At 54.0% G+C, this 20,409-nt stretch overlaps 1 protein-coding gene across 5 annotated transcripts in view; it reads right to left on the bottom strand.

Moving 5' to 3' along the window:
* The window catches only part of CDH23 (cadherin related 23), a 401,997-nt gene that overhangs the window by 150,735 nt on the left and 230,853 nt on the right, over positions 1 to 20,409 (bottom strand). For all 5 annotated transcript variants that reach the window (XM_037804411.1, XM_037804406.1, XM_037804407.1 and 2 more), the window contains exons 12-14: positions 13,216 to 13,221; positions 11,094 to 11,243; positions 10,465 to 10,623 (exon numbers count right to left, since the gene is read on the bottom strand). In XM_037804411.1, coding sequence (XP_037660339.1) covers positions 10,465 to 10,623; positions 11,094 to 11,243; positions 13,216 to 13,221 — 315 coding nt within the window. The remainder of the gene's footprint in view (positions 1 to 10,464; positions 10,624 to 11,093; positions 11,244 to 13,215; positions 13,222 to 20,409) is intronic.

Raw genomic sequence — 20,409 nt, 5'->3', positions numbered from 1 at the left:
CCTAGCCCCTGAAATTGTGAGCCAAGAAACTCCTGTTGTTAAGCCAACTCATTGTATGGTATTTGTTTTAGCAGCCGGGAAACTAAAACAGGAAGCAAGGTCAGCTCCTGCTCACCTGCCTGCAAAACCAGGCTTAGGGGCTGGGCAGAGTTCAGCCTTTGGCCAGGAATCAAAATCCCTGGTACAGTCTGACTAGAATCACCCCCCTTTCCAGGAAGCAGCCCTAGGTGGTCCAGACCAATTGGGGCAAGCGAGAGGCAGAGCATCTGGGCAGCTGGACAGGAGGGAAAGTCACTCAGGGCAAGGAGGGCACAGGGACAAAAGGCTTCTCAGGGGGGTCTGTCAACTGGGTTGGCTCTTAAAGGGTCAGCAGGATGGTGATGGTCTCAACCAGGAGGGCAGGGAGAGCGGGGTTGGGGGGGCGTGCGGCAAAGACACCATGTGAGAGAATGCAGGGGAGACCAGAGATGTGGGTGTGTAGAGAGAGGGTGTGAGAAGGGTGTAGGGGGGCAAAGGGCTGGAAAGCAGCTTGAGGCCGAGTTATGGAGGCCCTGAATGCCAACCCAGGCCTAGCGAACTTGGACTTTATTGGCCAAGGAGGGCTTGGGAGCATCTGTGTGTGTGTGTGTGTGTGTAAGTGTGTCTGTGTGTGTGTGTGAGAAAGATTACTATCTTTTCCCTCCCTCACTTTTTATCACCCTACCTTCCTACCACTATTCATTGAGAGCCCTTTGCAAGCTGAAGACAGGGTTTGAATGGTCTCTCCCCTCTGCAGTTTCAGTTTCTGTATGACATCCAGGAGGAGAAGAGGGAAATTGCTCATGGTGCCATGCTCAGTAAAGGGGGACTGAATCAGAATGAGTTCTGAATGGTTCTAGAACATTTGTGGAATCTCTTTCACATGCCCCCATCAAGATCCGTGGGGATCTATGTCTCCTCCCCTTGGTGACTTGGGACTTACTTGTACCCAACAGAATTCCATGGAAATGCCACTGTGTGACTTCCAAGGCTGTGGGATGCTCCCGCTCAGAATCCCTGGGCTGCGAGAAGTCCAGGCTGCGTGGAGAGGCCACCTGTGGGTGCTCAGTCGACAGTCCTCTGAGCCCATCCCCAGACATGAGAGGGAGAAGCTATCAATGAAGTGGATCCTGCAGCCCCAGCTCTTCAAGACACCCCAGTCTTCAAGGAGCAGAGAAGAGCCTGCCTCGCTGTGTGTACCTTTTCCAGATTCCCGACCCACAGAATCCACAAGCATAATAAAAACAGTTGTTATTTTATGCTGCTAAGTTCACCACATAAGTTTCTTACGTGGCAATAGAACTGAAACAAGCTCCATGAGAACAGGGGCTGCTTCCACTCTGCCCCAGCACTTCGCCCAGTGCATGGCAAAAAGTCAGCACTTCCTGCGTGTCTGTTGAATAAATGCAGGAAGGGAGGAAAACAACAGAGAACCACTGAATTTGGTGGAGCAGAGAATTCTAAAACTCCTACAGCCGGGACTAGCTATCTAATTTGCAGCGTCTAGTGCAAAATAAAACTGCAGGGCCCCTTGTCCAAAAATTAATACGAACTTCAAGACAGTGAGAGCAGAGTATTAAATCAAGCATGGGCCCTTCTAAGCCTGGGGACTCATGGGATGGCCCAGGTGGCCCACGAAGCCAGCTCTGCCCGTAGCATGGATTGTGTGCTGTCCTGCTAAGTGTCTTGATCCTCTTCCTGCCTCCTCACTTAACCATTCTCCGTATCTGGTCTGCCCAGCGTAACAGTAAGCAACTTGAGACTAAGACTGTGATTCTCAGTGCTGGGCAAAGACAAGAACCCAAGCAGTGTGTCAAGTGCATGAACCTGGTGTCCGGGGAAGATGGGTCCAAAGATGGGGAATTCAGGAACTCGGGGTGCATTCTGCCTGTCCCAGGGCCCTAGGTATTGGAGCCAGTGTTTCCTGAAGCTCCACTGCCCCTTGAGTAAGAGGGAACCTTCATGGCAGGTAAAAATCATGATAGCTGCCATTTGGCCAGCACTCTCTCATATGCTGAGGGCTTTACATGCTCCATCTCTCTTAAGGGGGAGGTATTGGTTAGTGGGTTGAATTGCGTTCCCCAAAGGGACGGGTTCAAGTCTCAACCCATGGGCCTGTGAATGTGGATTTATTTGCACACAGGATTTTGGTAGATGTTCTTGGTTAGGGTGATTAGGGTAGGCCTTAATCCAATGTGACTGGTGTCCTTATAGGACACAAACTTACAGACAGACAGACAGACAAAGAGATTGAGTCATGCAGCCACAAGCCAAGAAATACCCTGGATTGCTGGCCATGTACCAGAAGCTAGGGGAGAGGTGTGGAACGGCCAGCAGGCTCCCTGTACCCTGGGTGAGGGCCATGCTGAGGGGTTCCCTGGAGCCTTCCTTCTGAGGGAGCCCCAGCTGGCACTGAGCCGGGGAAGAGGTCCTGAGGCCTGACAGCAGAAGGAAGAGGCAGGCTGCATGTTAAGTTCTATAGGATTGACACTGGCCATCGCCAGGGCCTGCCTGGGACAATTACATCCCAACATGCCTTTTCCCTTTGGGGTCAGTAGTGTTAGCTGTTCGTGGGGGAGAAAAGGGGACAAATAACAATGGCAAGGATGCTTGTGTTGCTGGGGCAGAGAAAGGGGCTGGGGCTTGACAAGGAAGAAAATCTAGTTAGCTCTAGGAAAGGGAGGCAAAGGCTTCGGGTTATCTTGACCAAATTTCCAGATGGGGGCTGTGACAGGGAGGGGCAAGCAGGCAAGGGGGCTCCAGAGGCTATTGTTGGGGGCATGGGGGTGCCTCACAGGGTAGAGGGCATGTCAGGTGTTGCTAAGTTCACTAATTCACCTGGGTCCTCCCAGAAAAGTGCTCACGGCTTTCAGACCTAAAGATCCATGTTGCTGGTAAGAACCCAAATAGCAGTTGCAATGCCCCCGTCCTCTTGGGCAGAGCGGGCTGGAATTACAGCCTCGTGGTGCCAGGTGGTGCCTGAAGGAGCCCCTGGCCCAATCATCTCACTTGAGAATGGAGGACACTGGCCCCCGAGGCTCCCTCTGCACCTGTCCCGGTCACACAGCTGCCATGTGCAGGTCACGCCACAAAGTCTGGGCTCCTCGCGCAGGCCGGGTGCGCCCATGGAGCCTCGGCCAGCACTCAGCACGACTCGCTGGCATTTCCCAAGTGCTCCCCCCCACCAGGCTCTGTGCAGGTTGCCTTCCTGAATCACCGCATTCACTTGTCATGACACACCCTCCCAGGTAGGACCCTGTTACTAGCATCTTCTCCAGGTCACAAAACAGGAAACTGAGGCCCGGTGAGGTTCAGAGGTTTGACCAAGGGCCCATCTGAACCCAGGTGGCCTCCCCCTGCCCCCCACCCCCCACCATTCTCCACTCAGGCTCAGGGTCAGCCCACTCCCTCTATCTCTGCTGCCTCGGGAGAGGCTGAAGTTCCAGCTGCTTGCTCAGGGACTCTGCAATTCCTTCTCCCTGACCTTTTCGGGGACGTTATTAAAATGTTTCATGGGCACTGTGTCAGGAAAAAATTATGAAGAAAAGGAAAATGTTTTAATTTGCACTGAAGGCTGGGCAGAGCCTGCCGCGAGGGGTCTCCCCGCCCCTGGTGTGGCTCTGCTGCTGTGGCGTGTCCCAGGCCTGGGAGAAAGGCGGCTGTACCACAGCGGCTCAGGGAAGCTGCAGGAAGGGGTGCTTCCAACCTGGGTGTGCCGGCTGCAGTGAGGGGGCCAGCCTTCTCCGGCCCCTGCTCCCTGGACCATGGCAGCACCTCCTCCAGCACAGGTATCGAGGCCCTTAGAGGCCCCAGTTATAGCAAAATGCTTTTACACGGGTGGAGGGGAAAGATGGGGGGCCTGGAGTTCAAAGGCTCAACACTGAGCCTGACTCTGTGACTTGGGGTGGAGGTCGGGGCAGGGCAGTGGTGGGTGGGATGGCCAGGGGGCTTGCTGCCCACCTCGTAGGGGCTCTCTGGAAGTGTCTTGGGGAGACCAGAAGGTGGTGGAAGGGAGCCATCCAGGGGCTGCTGTCATAGCCATCATTTCACATTCTCTTTCCAGCCCCCTTGGGCAGTATCATGCCCATTTTGCAGATGAGGAAACAAAGGATCCCGGAGATGGTACATAGCAAAGGCAGGAAGACCAGGGCCTACACAATTTCACTCAAGGTTCTGAGCTCCTTTAGGCATGGAGCCCTGCTGCTAGAGCGTATCACCATGAAGGTTTAAATGGCCAGCCCTGGGCAGGAGTTTTTCACTGAAGGCTTAATTCTCACAACTCCCTGGGAAAGTTCCTCATTTTACAGATGAGGAAACTGAGGCTCAGAGAAATTGTGTGACTTCCCCAAGGTCACACAGCTAGTAAGTGTGGGAGCTGGGTCTCAAGCCCAGGTATGATCTGTTCCAAAGTGTGGTGCTAACCCCCTACCTCTCATTTCTTCTCACCCCCCCACCCCCACCCCACAGGTCCCTCAGCTCACTGCTGGGTGAGCACGGGAGGAGGGACATGTGCCGCTCTCCAGGTGTCTCCCCCAAGTCTAAGCAGAGTCCTAGCCAAATGGCAGGCTCCCTCCCGACCTCCCAGTCAATGGCAGATGACAGCCTCCCCAGTGCCCGACCTCCCAGTCAACGGCAGATGACAGCCTCCCCAGTGCCCAGGAAAACCCCTCGCTGCTAGCACTGCTGGGGCTCTTTGGAGCTTGGAAGCTGGTGCCTGCCCCCCTGCTCTCTCCAGCCCTGCCTGAAGGGGAATCTGGGATGTCTGACAATGTAGCAGGTGCTTTTAGGAGCCTGCCCAGATCCTCTTTCCTGGGGGTGCCAATGGCTCACCCTGAGCCCTTCCCGAGAGGGTTGCCCTCGGCTGACAGGAACCTTCTTGCCCATTATGCCCACCCACTCCAGGAGCAGCTCACGGCCCAGACTCTTGCCTTGGAGCCACACACTCTGCATGCAATTGACTCTCCAGGGCTTCCTGGGGATCAGGCTGAGGCCACAATTCTCCAGAAACCACTTATTTGCCCAGCTCCTTCCTGGCCTGATCCTGCTCCAACACTTCCCTCAGGTCCCTCCCGAGAAAAAGCTCTCAAGAGATCACCTGCACACAAAGCCATGTCTCAGGCACTGCTTCCAGAAAACCTCACCCAAGACACCCAACAGCCCCTTCCCTTTAACAACTCCGGCAAGTGGGCAGGCCAGGCAGGGATGACTTTCCAAGACAAGGAGAACTGGAGCCCAACGTCACCTGCTGGTCAACGGCAGTCCATTCTCACCACTCTCACATTTCCCAAACTCCAGTGTTTATAGAACAATGTGAATTTTGCCGTATTTGGAACCACTCGCACTATTTATTCACTTTGCAGTTCTCTTTAAATAAAGTGACTTTATACTAAATTAAGCTTACCTATAAAAGACACTATATCATTCACAAGCATAAGACTGGGGCCAGTTGCCATAAAAAGAACACAGCTATAAAAATAAATAATAACTCTCAGAGTTAAGAATGCCTGCTCATGTGTCACCTAAAATCACCACGGGTGCCAGCAGTGTGGGGGACCCCCACGATTCTCCCCACACTGGTAGGAGATTACGCACTGCAGTGGGGATAAAAGCGGGAGCTGCAAGGAGCCTGGCTCCCATCCCTGACTTGATAAATTTCAGTGTATCTCAATTTCTCTCAAGGTAGTTAGGGGGCTTTGTTGCATCTAAACCACTTTGGAATCCATTATGTTCCCTGCCTTGTGCATCTCATGGGGGTTGTGAGTTTTAAACGTTTATCACTCTACACAGTGTGGTGAGGAAGCTTCAATCTGTCCCCAGAGCCAGATGGAAACAGGCAGGGTGGGTTGGGGCCTGGAGACTTGGTTTCTAATCCTGGCTCTGCCTTTGATTTGGGCCTCAGTGCACCCACCAATAAAGTGCACATGTGCACACATACGGGTTAACAGTCTCTGAATGGGCGTGTGACAGCCGATGGTGGCTTGGTGGCAGGACTCCAATGCCCTCGGCCCAGCCCCAGCCATGCAGCTCCACTGTTACTGGTTTTTATATATGTAATGATCCATAAGAGATTTCCTTTGAAGAAACACTAATGATAATGGCAAATATGTCTATAGACTTCTTATATGCCAGGCACTGTTTGAAGCACGTCACTATATTAATTTGATTAATTCTCTCAACAGTCTTATAAGGAGGTATTATTATTATTATCCCCATTTTACAGATGAGAAACTGAGGCACAGAGAAATTAAGAAGTTACCCAGCCAGTAAATGGTAGAGCCAAGGATTTGATCCTTGGCAGTCTGACTGCACAATCTATATTCTGTTTTTTTCCAAAATTTACACTCTTTTTTTTTTTTAATAGCATTTCCCACCCTGGTTGTTTTGTTGTCTTGTCGTGTGTTAAAAAAGAAAAAAAAAAAGCAACTGGCTTCCTAGGTAAGAAGGGTCCTAGGCTTAGCCATAGGATCTTGAGGAGAGGCCAGGGGGCTTGCCTGGACTGACTTTTCATAACAAGCACCTGAATTTTACTTAGACTGTATGTTTGTTTGGGGTGGCTTTGGGGGAAATTGCTGCAGGTGGGAGAGCTGCCCAAGGGTTGTTTCTTAAATAGTATGAGACAATTCTGGGGACCAGGTGTCCTCCAAGCACCCCTGAGCGCTGACCCTCCCCCATCTATGATGCATTTCCTCCTTGTTGGCCTCTCCTCCCACCATCATCCTGCCTACGACTCTGGCAAGACGTCTACCCCAGCAGGACAGGAGGACAGGAGGACAGGACCATGTCTGCTTCGCTCACCATGACACACAGTAAATGCCCAATAAATGTCAATTGAATGAATCAGTGCCCTGCCTGGAGGGTGGCCCTCTTGCCCGGCTTCTCCCAACCCCTTGTCAACAGCTCTGGTCTCTGGGGCAGGTGCACTTTCATCTTTGTTCAAACTCTGCCTCCTGTGGGGTTGGAAACAGGATCTTTCCCTCTTCCCTTCCTTGGACATTTATTTAGCATCCATGTAACAACTAGCACCATCACAAAGGCCTCTAGGGCTGGGCCTTCTGCCCGCTATCCCAGCAACTGCTAAAGCTGGGGATGGGGCCAGAGGGTCTGGGAGAGGAACCAGGCATGCTGGCTCAATCCCCACCTATTCAGAAGACCTCCCTCAGATTCTTGAAATTCCACTTTGAGAAGTACCAAATGGGCACCAGAAGCTTGCAATAAAATCCCACCATCACCACTATAGAGCTCTGAGCCTCAGTTTCTTCATCTGTGAAATGGGGTTAATACCTCAGGTTTGCAGGGAGCATTAATGGGTTGAGAGGCTTGAAAGTACAGGGCTTAGTGCTGGTGGAGGCTGAGTCGTCAGTAGCTGATCTGCACCTTGTCCAATTCCTGCCCTGGGGATCAACCCAGGACCTGTCTCCTTAGTGGCTTTCAAGCACTGGTGCCGTCTCTTCTGGAGCACGTGTGCAAGCTGCTCTGCCCCAGTGAGCCCTAAACCCAAGTGTGGGTGAGTCTTCATGGAACTTCCAAGCTGCAGGGCTCCTTGGGGCTCCTCCTACAGCCTGGGCTTGGCCACTGTAGAATCATTTGAGGTGTTACTTTAAACAAATTCTCACTGCCTGGACCCTGTTCCTGCAGATTGAATGAAAAACAATCTCTGGAAGTGGCTCTGGGCATTGCTGCTTTTAGAAAGTTCCCAGGTGGTTCTAATGGACAGCAGGTGGCTCACCCTTGGCCTGGCCTGAATCTCCCATTTCACAGATGGGAAAGCTGAGGCCCAGGGAGCAGGGCAGAGCAGTGGCAGACCTGGGACTAGAACTCAGGCTCCTGCCTTCTTAAGTTTGGGGCCAAAGTGAGAGCAGATGGACTAACAGGCCTTGACTCACAGGGCCCTTAGCCACCCTGTCCTGAGGCTCACCAGGGGTCAGCTTGAGCTCGGCTACCCCATTTCTAGGGCCACGTTGGGATGAATCTCCCTTCTCCCTCATGGTAATCAGCAATTTCCAGGAATTCAGTAGTTTCAGAAATGTGGCCTGGGTGAATCACCTCCCTCCCATCTGCACAGTCCCACAGACCCCAGAGTGGGCAGAGACCACCTGCTGAGCACCCGGATGAGCCTGGGAGAGGGACTGGAGAGGTGGGTGAGTCCACAGCAGGCCAGGCCTGCTCCGGCTCTTGCAGATGCTCAGTTTCAAGTCTTCACTTCATGCTCCCCAGAGCCTACCCTCCACTGCCTGCCCCAGACTGGATCGGGCCTGATTCATCTGTCTTTTGTGCCACCAGCCATGATGTGCCCCCTTCCCACACTTTACAGACCACCCCTGCTCTATAGGCTTTCCCCAAACCCTTTCCCAGGGCTGTGGGGACTTGATACTGCAGGTGAGAGTGACAGGAAGGAGCCCCCTGACATCCAGCGAGCCTAGATCTGAAAGCTGAATTTTTTGCCATGTGGCCCCATTTCTGGGGGGGAGGTGCTGGGGCCTCCTCCCCTGTGAGCCCCCTGCAGCACAGGCTGCTTGGGAGCCCTTCACCCTGGCCTTCAGAGGCGGTGGGGACTGAAGATGCTCTTTGGGTCCAGAAGGCCAGACCCCTGGCCCTTGCTTTCCAGTTGGGCCCAGAGAGGCTGGGGGAAGGTTCGGGGCCCTCAAGCACCAGGTGATTTATTGCAGGGAGTACTCTGGTGGAGCCAGAGGCTGGGAGACGCAGGGGGAGAAGAAAACAGCAGTAGCACTTATTGTTTACATCTGACGGCCTGACTAGCAAACATCTGTTTGAAATATTAATAACTGTCAGATGGGAAGGGCCTGGGGGCTCAGTACAGTTTCATAGCATCTGTCTGTAGAGTAAACACATTTCAGAGCTAGGAGCCTGGTGCAGGCAGCAATGTCTCCGCTTGGAGTGAGGATGGATCAAGAGATGGAAGAGAAGACTCCGGGCCCTGGGGACTCAGAGTGGGCAGGAGGGGGCAGCAGTGGGTTAAACACCCTAATAGTTACTGAGCACCTACTATGGCAAGACCCTGAGCTGGTGGGGCTCACATCTACTGCTGTGAGCTCTCGGCATCTGTCCTGGGTTTAATACCGTCTCCCCAGATCATGTCCACCTAGAGCCTCAAAATGGGTTCTTATTTGGAAGTTGGGTCTTTGCAGATTAAGTTAAGGTGAGGTCATCCTGGATTAGGGTTGATTAGGATTTACTGGGTCCTAAATCCAATAAGAAGAGGAGACGACAGAGAGAGAATGAGCGAGAGAGAGCGAGAGAGTGCGTGCGTGTTAGAGAGAGAGAGAGAGAGAGAGAGAGATAGAGAGAGAGAGAGAGAGCGCCATGTGAAGACAAAGGCAGATTGGAGCAACACAGCTACAAGCCAAACAGCATTAAGGACAGAAGCTGGGAAGAGGCAAGAGGCAAGGAAGACTCTTCAGAGGGAGAGTGCCCTGCCAACGCCTTGATTCCAGACTCTTCTGGCCTCCAGAACAGCGAGAGAATAAATTTCTGTTGCTTTGAGCAATGCAGTTTGTGGTAATTTGTCAAGGCAGCCTAGGAAACTAAAACAGCATGTGATCCCCTTTCTTCTTGTAACAAAAGCCCCTTTGGGAAAGCCCTTTTCCTCATTTTCAGCCCATACATTTCGGATAGGGCTGACCTCAATCCCAGGTCCACAAGATATCAGTCCTGGCGTATCAGAGTCACAATGAGTGGTTCCAGAATGGCCCACCGAGCTGGGCCAATGGAATCAGCTCTGGAACTTCTGCAGAACTATTGAAAAAGAATTTTTTTTCCTGTTCGGGTTGATAAATTGGTACTTTGTAAGCCTAGAGATGTTGGTGCCTCTCTCTGCCAACACACACACACACACACACACACACACACACACAAATAGAGCTAGAGCTGAATTTGGATTCCTGCTCAATCGAGTGCCTGGATGCAGCCATGCCTGAAGTTCACCCTTACATTTTTGAGTTGCATAAGCCAATATTTTTTTTGTTTGAAGCACTTTGAGCTGGGGTTTCTGTTCCTTGCCTTGCAACCAATGGTACTGAGTGATACAAGTGAATCCTGGGAGGGCCAGGGACCCAGGGGATGCCCAGGCACCCTCAAGGAGCCTGTCCTCAGATAGGGAGGGTCATCCTCCACAGAGATGGCTGGCACCTGCCCCACACATTATAGGGGGCTTCTAGGACTCCTGACCCAACTAGACTCAGTCCCTCTCAGGGAAAAGGCAGAAAACCAAAGCATCCTCAGCCCAACTTTATCCTCCCCTAGGTTGGTCCCTTTTCCACCATGCTGTCTCAGCTAAGGGAGCCCCATCGTGGAAAAGTCCCAGATGGTTTCTATAGCACGCTGGGGGCGTCCCTGATTGCCCAGACTCCTTGGGCAAAATCTCACTGGCTGCCTCACTCTGGTCTGCCCCAGATTGCTCAGTGGTCCCAAAGGAGAGTGGGGACTCACCAGCACTGTCAGCACAGAGGTCCCCACGGTGACATTCTCGTACAGGCTGATGTTGTACAGGGGCTGGCTGAAGATGGGCCGGTTGTCATTCTCATTGATGAGGGCGATCTTCACCTTGGCATAGCCCACATGGTCAGGTACACTCTCATTGGCAAAGAGCTGGGCATGGAGAGCAGGGGGCTGGGTGAGTTCCCACATGCTCCCAGAGCCCTCATCCCCATCAGTGCTCCCTGGGCCTCTGCTGGTCCCAGCAGAGAGCACCTGTCCCGCATCCCTGACCATTTCAGGTGCAGGCTACTTTGAGTCCCTTAGTCATTGCTCCACAAGGCTAGGGGTGGCCCCTGATTCTCCTGGGGAGGGGGGTGTGGATGGGGGCTGGGCTGGCAGATGAGGGGCACAGGCAGCTGCTGATGGGGCTTCTGAGGCTGTAGTGGTACCTGGTAAAATCCCCTGAATTCCTGGACATTTCCTTCACCTCCTTGAAAAGAGGAGGCTCAACCCAGCCCCTGACATCTCTCGGTGGGCTTCCCCAGGAGCAAGGGGAGGGGACTAGGGAGGGGAAGGGTGTTACCCCCTACCTCCCCTGAACTCCCCCCACCCGGCCCGAGAAGAAGGTGAGGGGGCCTCACATCGAAGTCGTAGCGGTTGACGGTCTCGTAGTCCAGTGGGATGGCCACCCGGATGCGGATGTCAGCTTTCCCTTGGATGGAGGTGGGGGAGATGATGAAGTGGTGGGAGTTGTTCCCCACCAGGTACACCTCGAACATGCTGTTCAGGCCCTGGGGAGAGGCACAGAAGAGAAACCAGTCAGCCGGGGCCCGGGGGGCCAGGGTCCGGAGAGTGAATGGAGGCGCGGCGAGCACTGGGGGGCCAGTGGGGTCAGGGCGAAGAGCTGTTTTGGTGAAGGAGGAAATGAGGAGCAAGGGCTGAAGCAGGGTCTCGCCTGCCCCCCCACCCCCCACCACCAGGTGATCCCAGCTTCCTGGCAATGGTCCCAGCCTGGGCTTCCTGACCCCCTCCTGCCCAGGCCCAGGCCCTCAGAAGTCTCTTCCAGTGTTTTCTGCTGCCACCATCTGTTGGATGCCCACTTTATCCCTTCCAGGTGGTTTGGTTAATTTCCCAATTGCTGCTTCCTTCCTCTGCCCCATCATCCTAACTGGGGAGCAGTGTGCCAGCAACTACTCAGCAGGGAGTGGGAGGAAAGAAGGGGAAAGAGGGTTGGGAGGGACTGGAGGGAAGAGAAGCACTTAAGTGGACACGAAAGGCTTGCACAGGAGGGGACACGATGGCCAGGGCAGCCCCTGTTTCTCCCCATTTCTCCTTCTGGAGCACAGTCCATCAGGGAGAGCACCGGTTCACTGACACACGAAATGGAAATAAGCCCACGCTATGCAGCCCAGGGTGACTTTGGAAACATGGACCCGGGGCCGAGCTGCCACCCCTGTCATGGGCTCTGCCACATCCCGGAGCCCACGCCCACTCTAGCTGGCTATTTCTGATCCATCTAACCAGGGCTATGGCTGGGCCTGCGAGAGCCCCTCAGATGCCTCCCATCCTTCCTCACACGAAGGGGCTGATGGCTCCTTGTCACCTAAATCCCTGATCAGGAGGAGAGACCGCCTGCTGAGGCCGGGACTGGGGCTCCCTGGCTCCCCAGTCTGGCCTGCTTGGAAAGTGATCCAACCCCCTCTTCCTGCCTGCCTGGAGGAAAATCATGCCCAATCCCACCCCTTCCCCAGCCTGCGTGGGGGACCTGTGGCTGGGGTTGAGAGCCTCCTCCTGACCCCACTGCAGATACTCAGTGGCTTACTGGTCTGACCACCCCCTCGTCTCCAGGCTGAACGTGCCAGGAGGATGTACCCTTTTTGTTCTTGGCTGCATCATCAACACCGAATCCTGGGCCCCACAGCCCCTCTGTGTGCACAGGCCCTCCCCGATGAACCCGGGGCTGGCAAAGGAAGCACACCTCTCTTCTTGGCTGCACAGGGAATGTGGAGGGCTCCCTTCTGGAACATACCTCCAGTGAGAGAGGGCAGCCAGGCAACCCTGGTCCCAGTTGGGAACGGTCCCTGCAAGGCACTCAGGGCCAAGACTGCAGCCCAGGAAATGACACCCTCTGCGAAGCCTCGGAATTCACAAGGCCCAGCACGAGCTGGTTCTCCAGCCCCTAGTGCCGCCCCATAGGTGTGCAAACATGGTGCTGAGTGAACAGCTGCTGATATTCACCCACCAGGCTCCTGAGGTTTCTCCATTTTACCAATTGGCAAAGGCAGGGCACTTCCTGCATCTAGACTTTTCTCAGGGCCTGGAGGCAGGGCCCAGCCCTGTCACTGAAACAGAGGGTTTGAACAGAGTAGGTGGGAGCTGAGATCCTTTAGCCCCCTCCTGCCAGTTCCAGGGTCCAGGTAAGGAGTGGGGTGTCCAGAGCCCCTAGCCTGGAGCAGCCCCCTGCAGATTGTGGGGGTAAAGCTCCTCTGGCCCTGCCGGGCTGTGGAGTTTCCAGTCCTCCCTGGTGTGGAATCCATCCTAGCCAACGCTGGGGACCAATTAAATACCTGAAGGGGCACTAATAACCAAAGCTGGTGGAGTGTGACAGCTCTGAGCGGATGACACCCACACCTCTCCCTCCCCTGGACCTTGGCCCCTCGACCGCAGGCCCCAAGGAGGCCAAGAGTGGGTGGGGAGGGCTGAGCAACACCCGCTGCGAAGCCTCTTCCAACCCCGGCCCAGACCCTCCCCAGGCTCACTTACCAAGTTCTATTAGTGGAGTCGGTCAGTCAAGGGAGACGGAGACAGAGAGAAGGAGCCGGAGAGGTTTCAAGAGGAGGAAGGAACCAGAAAGAACACAGTTAGAACCTGGGTCAGGGTAAGGCAGAGGGGCTGAGGGGGCCCCAGGAGCATACCCTGCTCTGAGGGCTCCGCACAGGCTATGGCCTCTGGGTCTGCACCCAGACCCAGAGGAGGGGAGGGGAGGGACACAAAGGAAGAGGTGCAAGGGTGCAGAGTAAGGATCCCAGAGGAGGGGGCCAGGCTCACCTCTGTGAGCTCACTCCAACCTCACTCCATGGATACAGATGTGAGGGGCCCGGAGGGAGGGGCTCTGTCCCTCCATCCTTCTCCCAGAAGCCTGGACAGAGCCTCTGCAGGAGACAACCCCAAACATTACTGTGGTGGTCTGGAGCTATGTTCCTCAGAAAAACATGTTCTTAAACTTAATCCATTCCTGTGAGTGTGGACCCATTGTAAACAAGCTCTCTTCAAAATGTTTCTTCAGTTAAAGTGGGGCCCAGATGAATGAGGTTGGACTTCAAATCTGGATTACTGGAGTCCTTTCTAAACAGAGTGAAAGTCAGACAGAAAAGAAAAAAACACAGAAGGAGCAGCCAGAAGTTGAAAGTCAACAGAACCCAGAAGAGAAGCGAGAGGCCAGGAGAGGCTGCCACATGGGACAGAGGAGCTTGGGACCAAGGATCGCCAGCAGCCAGCCCCAGCATGCCATCATCTTCTGGGAGAAAGCATCGCCTTGATGACACCCTGATTTTGGACTTCTCTTAGCCTCAAAACCATGAGCCAATAAATTCCCATAATTTAAGCCAACCCATTGCAGGGTATCCGCTTTAGCAATGAGGAGACCAAAACAACTGTCACATGTTTAAGTTCCTAATATAAAAAAGGTTAAAGACATGATCACACAGACATGGACAATTTTCAAATAGTTCAAAAGGGTGAACAGCACACAGCTTGCCTCCCTCTCCCCCTCACTCTGGGCCCTCCCCAGAGGCCACCAGCACCCCCTATTCTCGGGCCTCTCTCCCGAGGACACCCATGCATTTCCGAGCAGTGCGCATGTATGCCTCCACTCTGGCACAAACAGTAACATGCCACAAACAATGCTCTGCCCTGGATTTTTGCACTTAAAACTGCATCTTTCAGATTGGCCCAGAGCTGTACAAATCGACAACAGCACTAATTCTTGAGCACTTGATTAGTATCAAGTAAGTGTTTAACCCAGAAATGATTTGCCTCATTTTTCTTAATGGCTGCAGAGTGGTTCCTGTCTCCCGTGTGGCTGCCCGGGACTCCCACCTCAGACTGTGCACACAGTAGGTGCTCAGGAAGTCAGCTTCAGCAGTTTTTCCTCACTTGTTACTCTGTGATCCTCTTCCCTGGGGCCATGGGTAGAGATGGGGGCATGCTGCAGCTTGCAGACCCCTCCAGAGGAAACTGATTTCAGAGAGGGTTAGTGAGCTGCTCACAGTCTCACAGGCAGCTGGCAGCAGAGGGAGGGCTGAAAATCCAGGCCCAGTTCCCAGGCCAGTGCCTGTCCCTACAATTCCTACAACCAGCAGCCGACCCCAGAACACCACAGTCTTCTGGGTTAAAGCATCGCCTTGTCATGCTGACGTCAGGACAAACAGACTGGACTCCGAGCCTGGTGTGGGGCCTTCCCAACTGCAGCCCCGTGCACAGTGCTAGTCATCAGAGCAAAGAGAGATGGAAAACCTGAGCCCTCCAGGGTTGAATCAAGAGAGAAAACCAGCAGGTGAGACCAAGCAAGGCGAGGCTGCTGGAAGAAGGGGAGTGTGGAGCTGGTTTTATAAAAAGAGGAAGGGAAAATGGACCAGCAGAGGAGGCCTTCCAGATGGAGGAACTGGCAGTAATTCCCATTCCTTAGCCCGTATCAGGGTTACCTGGAGGGTGTGTTGAAATAGATTGCGGCTGGCAATGTTAAATTTTACCCAAGATCCATGATCCTGGGAAAGAGTGAAGATTAAGAAATCCTCCACCCTTTGTATTTTGGAAGATGGCTTACTGCACAGAACCCCCTTCCCCATATGTCTTAGATAAGACTCACAGAAGTCACTGGTTTATCTATGACAGGGCCAGACCCAGACCTAAACCCAAACCTTCCACATTCCCATACTCGTCTCATCAATAATTAGCAGAACTACTTGTCCCCACTGATCAATCAGAACAAAATGCTTGTTAACCCAATGCTGACTAAACTCCTTCTCTAGACCCCTGAACTTTAAGGGCACCTCCCAGAAAATATGTTGCTTCAGCATAAAATATCCTCAGATCTACTATCCCATCTTGCCAATCTTTCATCCCACTTCCCCACACCCTGTCCTTTCCTCGCTATAAAAGAAAACCCCTTTTGCCAGACTCTTAAGACCTTAAAGTCAGAGTGTTCTCTCTATCGCAATAGTCCTTTCCCCCTACAACAATCCTTTTGAATAAAGGCTCTCCTCACCATGTCCGGGTTTGTTTTCCATTTGACACTGACCTCTCCCTATGCCCCCACTTGATTCAGGAGGTCAAGCGGAGGCTTGAGAATTTGCATTTCTAACAAGTTTCAGGGATGCTGACACTGCAGGTCCCAGGAGCCCACCCTTTGAGAACCCCTGGCCTAAGCAAAGGTATGGAGGGGAAATGAATTAATGACAAGGCAGAAGGGGAGCTGATTCACCAAGGGTCCGTGTAGAGGAGTTTGTGAGATCTGTGGGCCTCCCTGCCTCCCACTTTGGGAACCATTGTAAGGACTTCTGCACTGATTTAGTGGGCACTGACGGGGGATTCTCAAAAGAAATACAGATGCCCAGAGCCACTGGGGATGCCTTGGGGATGGGGCCCAGGCATCAGGATTTTTTAAAGCTCTTTTTTAAAGAAGAGAACCACTAGGTTTGGCAGTGGTTCTACAAGTGTGGCAGTGGGACTGGCAACATCAGCAGCACATGGGAACTTGCTAGAAATGCAAATTCTTGGGTGGTGCCCAGATCCACTGAATCAGACACTCTGAGGGTGGGGCCAAATGATCTGGGTTTTCACAAGCCTTCCAGGTATTCTGATCCATATTAAAGCTTGAAAACCACTGATACAGAGCAAGGCAAGAGAAGGAGCAAGTCGGAGAGAGTATAAGAAAGTCGACCAGCAAGATATGGTGGATGATCAGCTGGAGAGAGAGAGCTGGGGCTGCTGGAGCTGTAACAATAGTGTGCAGGCCGAGAGAAAAAATAAGAGAATGAAGCGATTTCTGGGAACATGGTGCCGAGCTCAGCACCGATCAGGCTAGGTACCTGGTGGGAGCAGGTGCATCTAGAAGGACAAGTTCTCAGGGGCAGCTTCCTAGCCCCTTCCAGGGAGGTCTCTGGGGTCTCAGGGAATGAGGCCTTCCCCCTTCCTGACCTGCTGCCAGGTGCTGTAAGTTCCCTAAGGCGTGACCCCACAGTTAGGACCTCAGTGCTGCTGTCTCGAGACCCCAGGGCCACCTTCTGGTCAAGTCCCCTTAAATGCTCAGCCCACCCCTTCCAGAAGCTGCCCAGAGGGCCAATTCCTACTTGGACTTGTTTTGTGCCTGCCAGAGATTCAGTGAGTTGGTGCAAAACCCCTATTAACCACAGCCTGGGCTGGGAGCCTTTTAGAACAACAGCTTTCATGACATCAGCGTCAGTCGGTCCCTCTCACAGAGTAGGAAACTGAGGCCAGAGTGAGTCACCTGCTCAAGCCACACAGCTATCAACAATGTGTTTGAACACGGGTCTGTTCTCATTCCAGAGCCTTAGCTCTTAACCACTGGCTCTCCTGGCCTGAATTGTGTGCACCCCCTACCCCATTCACCCCCCAGCAGGGCACAAGGCTCTGGAGAGTGGGAGTGCCTGGTGTACTTCTCCCCATCTTCCAAATGGCATAAGTGAGGCCCACGGCGGTAAAGCACCTCTTCCAAGGTCACAGAGCCGCGCTGATGGCGGGGTAGGGAGGGGGTGGCCCTGCGCCCCTCCCAGGCCTGGCTGTGCCCTCCCATGGCCTGCACCACCACATGGCAGGCTGGGCCAGCAGGGGTAGGGAGGAGGCAGGAGGCCCCCTTGGAGCCTCTGAGGGGCGATTTTGTTGGGAAGGGAGATAAACAGGTACATCAAAAGGAGTCCCAGTGTGTGTGGAGAGGAGCCTGATGGATTGAATTTTCCCTTAGCTGGGAGAGGTGATGAGAAGGCTGACAGCTGGCAGCCGTGGGTGCTGGAGCCGCAGCACTGCCTCTCCCCACGTGGCTGGGGAGCCGCCGCTGCCGTGGGGAGGCCGCCTGAGATGCTCGGCTTTACTGATTTACTGGGAAGGGGAAGAACACGCAAAATAACTTCGTGCTCCCTGCTGGTTTCCAGCCCATGAGGCTCACCATGCTTTGCTTCTGGTTACTGAAACCTGCCCACCCCTCACGGAGGGTAGCGTGCCAGCCCCAGGCACGTTTTCAGCTGGCCGCCAGAGGGGTGCCTCGGCACCCTCAACTCCCCCAAACTGCTCCTCTGGCCTTGGGCTCAAGAAGAGGAGGGGGCGGCCTGGAGAGGTCAGAGCAGGTGCTGCTGCCAAGGACTGCCCCTCCTCGTCTCTTTGCAGCTCCCAGAGCCCACCCCAAAGGCCATCTGGCCAAGCCCTCTACAATCATAAGCTCCTTGAAAGCTCACAACAACCTTGGGCGGGGGCAGGTGTGGTATGTACGTTATTTAACCGCAGGCACAAACTGGGACTTTCCTCACCCTGTGTGGGGTTTCTGTAGATGCGGGTTCAGGCTGGCACCTGCCACTGGGCTCGGGTGGGGGCACCTTGGGCTCCCCGAGAGCCTGTGCGTGGCTTCCCTCTGGCATCTGCTGGCTCTGGATATTGGACACTGGCACTTCCCCCTATGGATGTCCAGTCCCTCAAAAGGAGGAATCCTGACCGCTCCGCCCCCACCCTCCCCAGACCTGAGGCCTGTGAGTGCCTCCTTCATTCCCCTCTAAGTAGCTCTGGTTGTCCCTGCAGATGGTGACACCAGTGTACCCCTCGGATGCCCCCTGCTCTCTCTGCTGTGGGTCAGGGTAGGATCTGGGTCAGTGTCTCAGGGCTGTGATGGACTGGAAGCAGGATTAGGTTTGGGAGCCCAGGCCGATAGGCAGGCTCTATCACTTTCTAGCTGTGTGACCCTGGGCAACTCACTTCCCTTCCTGGAGTCTGTTTCTTCATCCGCAAAGCGGGGAGAAAAAAGCTCACATCAAATGAAATGTGATTAAATGAAACAGCATCACCACCCTGCCCCAGCATGTTTTGGTGGGTGACATGTCAATTGTGTCTATTTTACCAGAGACAGGAAGCTCCCTGATGGTAGGGGCCAGTGTGCTCTTTACTTTGTACCTCAAAAGCTAGGGGCTCTCGCCCCATCCTGTTGTACTACGGTGTGCCCCTGGAAGAGTCTTAATTTCTTTCAACAGAAGAGGAAGGCCCAGGGTGGACTGCAGAGTGGACCACGTGGGACAGCAAGGACCAAAATGATTCTTGTGTCGGGATACTGGTGCTGGAGCATGGTGGGAGACAAGAGAAAGGCGGCCAGGACCCTGCCCGGGGCATCCAGCAAGCCCTATGGACTGGTGGGAGACCCTCAGCCCCAGCTGGGAATGGGCTGGGGACCGGGAGTGCAGAAATGGGTTCCCACAGGCATGGCCCCCCTCCCAGAATCCTCACCTGGAGCCCAGGGCTGACAGAGAAGACACCAGTGGTTGGATTCCAGGGTCTGAAGCCCTAAAGTGTGAAGATTAAAAGCACAGGCTCTAGAGTCAGACACAGATTCTGCTGTGTCATTTTAAACAAACTCTTTAACCTCCCTGAGCCTCAGTTTCCTCATCTGTAAAATGGGAACAATAAAGCCTCTCTGCTACGGTTCTTGTGAGCTGCCAAATCTTGGCGAAGTGTGTGGCACAGTGAAAGTGCTAATAGAGGAGAACTTTACTGTTCCAGAAAGGGTGGGGATAGGGGAGGAGGTTATCCTGAGGGGCGGCTGATTTCTGGACCTTGGCCAAGGACGGGAGGGGCAGGCAGAGAGCAAAGGCTTGGATGTGTGCAAGGGTAAGGGGCCCCTCCTGCCTGCTCAGGGGGCCACGGGTCTCCCTCCCCTCTCCACTGTGCTCTCTCTGGGTCGAATCCATGCTACTGGGTGAAGAAAAAAAAAAAAAATAAAAGTCCACCAAGGAAGTATTCTTTATCACTCCTTTGTCATCTTTTCACTTGGCCCTCCATCTGACACTCCAAAGTGGAGCTTGGCAGGAGGCTGGCCTATCCCCACCTCCTCCACCTTCTTGTCCTTCCAGCCCCCTACACCTAACGGGGCACCAAGTTTCTTTGCCCCTCTCTGCTTCCAAGAGGCGGCTGTCCTTGTCCACTGCGCCAGGCCACCCTCTGCAGTGTCGGGGTCCACGGGCAATGGCAAGGAGCCCTCAGAGGTCACTGCCTCTGTCCCCCTCCACTTCAACTCCCAGGGACCTTCCAAGTTGCAGAAACTTGGAAGAACTGACGCTGGCACCTCTCAGGAATTCCTGGGTGAAGGACGCTGCCCTCGCTTCAGGCTGACATCCACCTAACCCTCCTCTCCAAACTCCTCCGTGGATCTGGTCCTTGAGCCACGCGGGCCTGTGTGCAGCAACCTGCCCTCTCCGCCACTCAGTGCCATGTGCCTGGGTCAGGCCCTTTTTTCTCTCTGGGCCTCAGTTTCCTGATCTGTAAAATGAGGAGCTTGGACTGTGTGATCCTCTAAGGCCCATTAATACCTGCCGAGCTCTCTCCTGGCCTGCTCTGTCACTCCTCTTTTCTTTCCCTTCTTTTCTCTCCTTCTTTATCTTTCCCTCATTTCCTCTCCTCTCTTCCTTCTTGCCTTTTTCTTTCCTCCTCTCCCTCTTCATCTTTCTTCACCTCTTACCTTTCTCTTTTCTGTTTCCCCTTTTCCTTCCTCTCCCTCCTCCTCCTCCTCTCTTGCCTCTTCCTCTCTGACTTCCCCTTTTCCTCTGCACACCCCCTTCCCGCCCTGTCCCTGTCTGTTGCTGCAGCCTCCCCCGCCCTCCTCTCCCCAGGTTATCTGTTGAATTCCACACACGCTTGCACAGACAGGATCAATCCGAGGCCGCCTTGCCTTCAGCTTATCTCTGC

Source organism: Choloepus didactylus, chromosome 15, assembly GCF_015220235.1.
Source record: "Choloepus didactylus isolate mChoDid1 chromosome 15, mChoDid1.pri, whole genome shotgun sequence".
NCBI lineage: Eukaryota > Metazoa > Chordata > Mammalia > Pilosa > Megalonychidae > Choloepus > Choloepus didactylus.
Note: the sequence above shows the minus strand (reverse complement) of the source record. Positions and strands in the feature narration are given on the sequence as shown.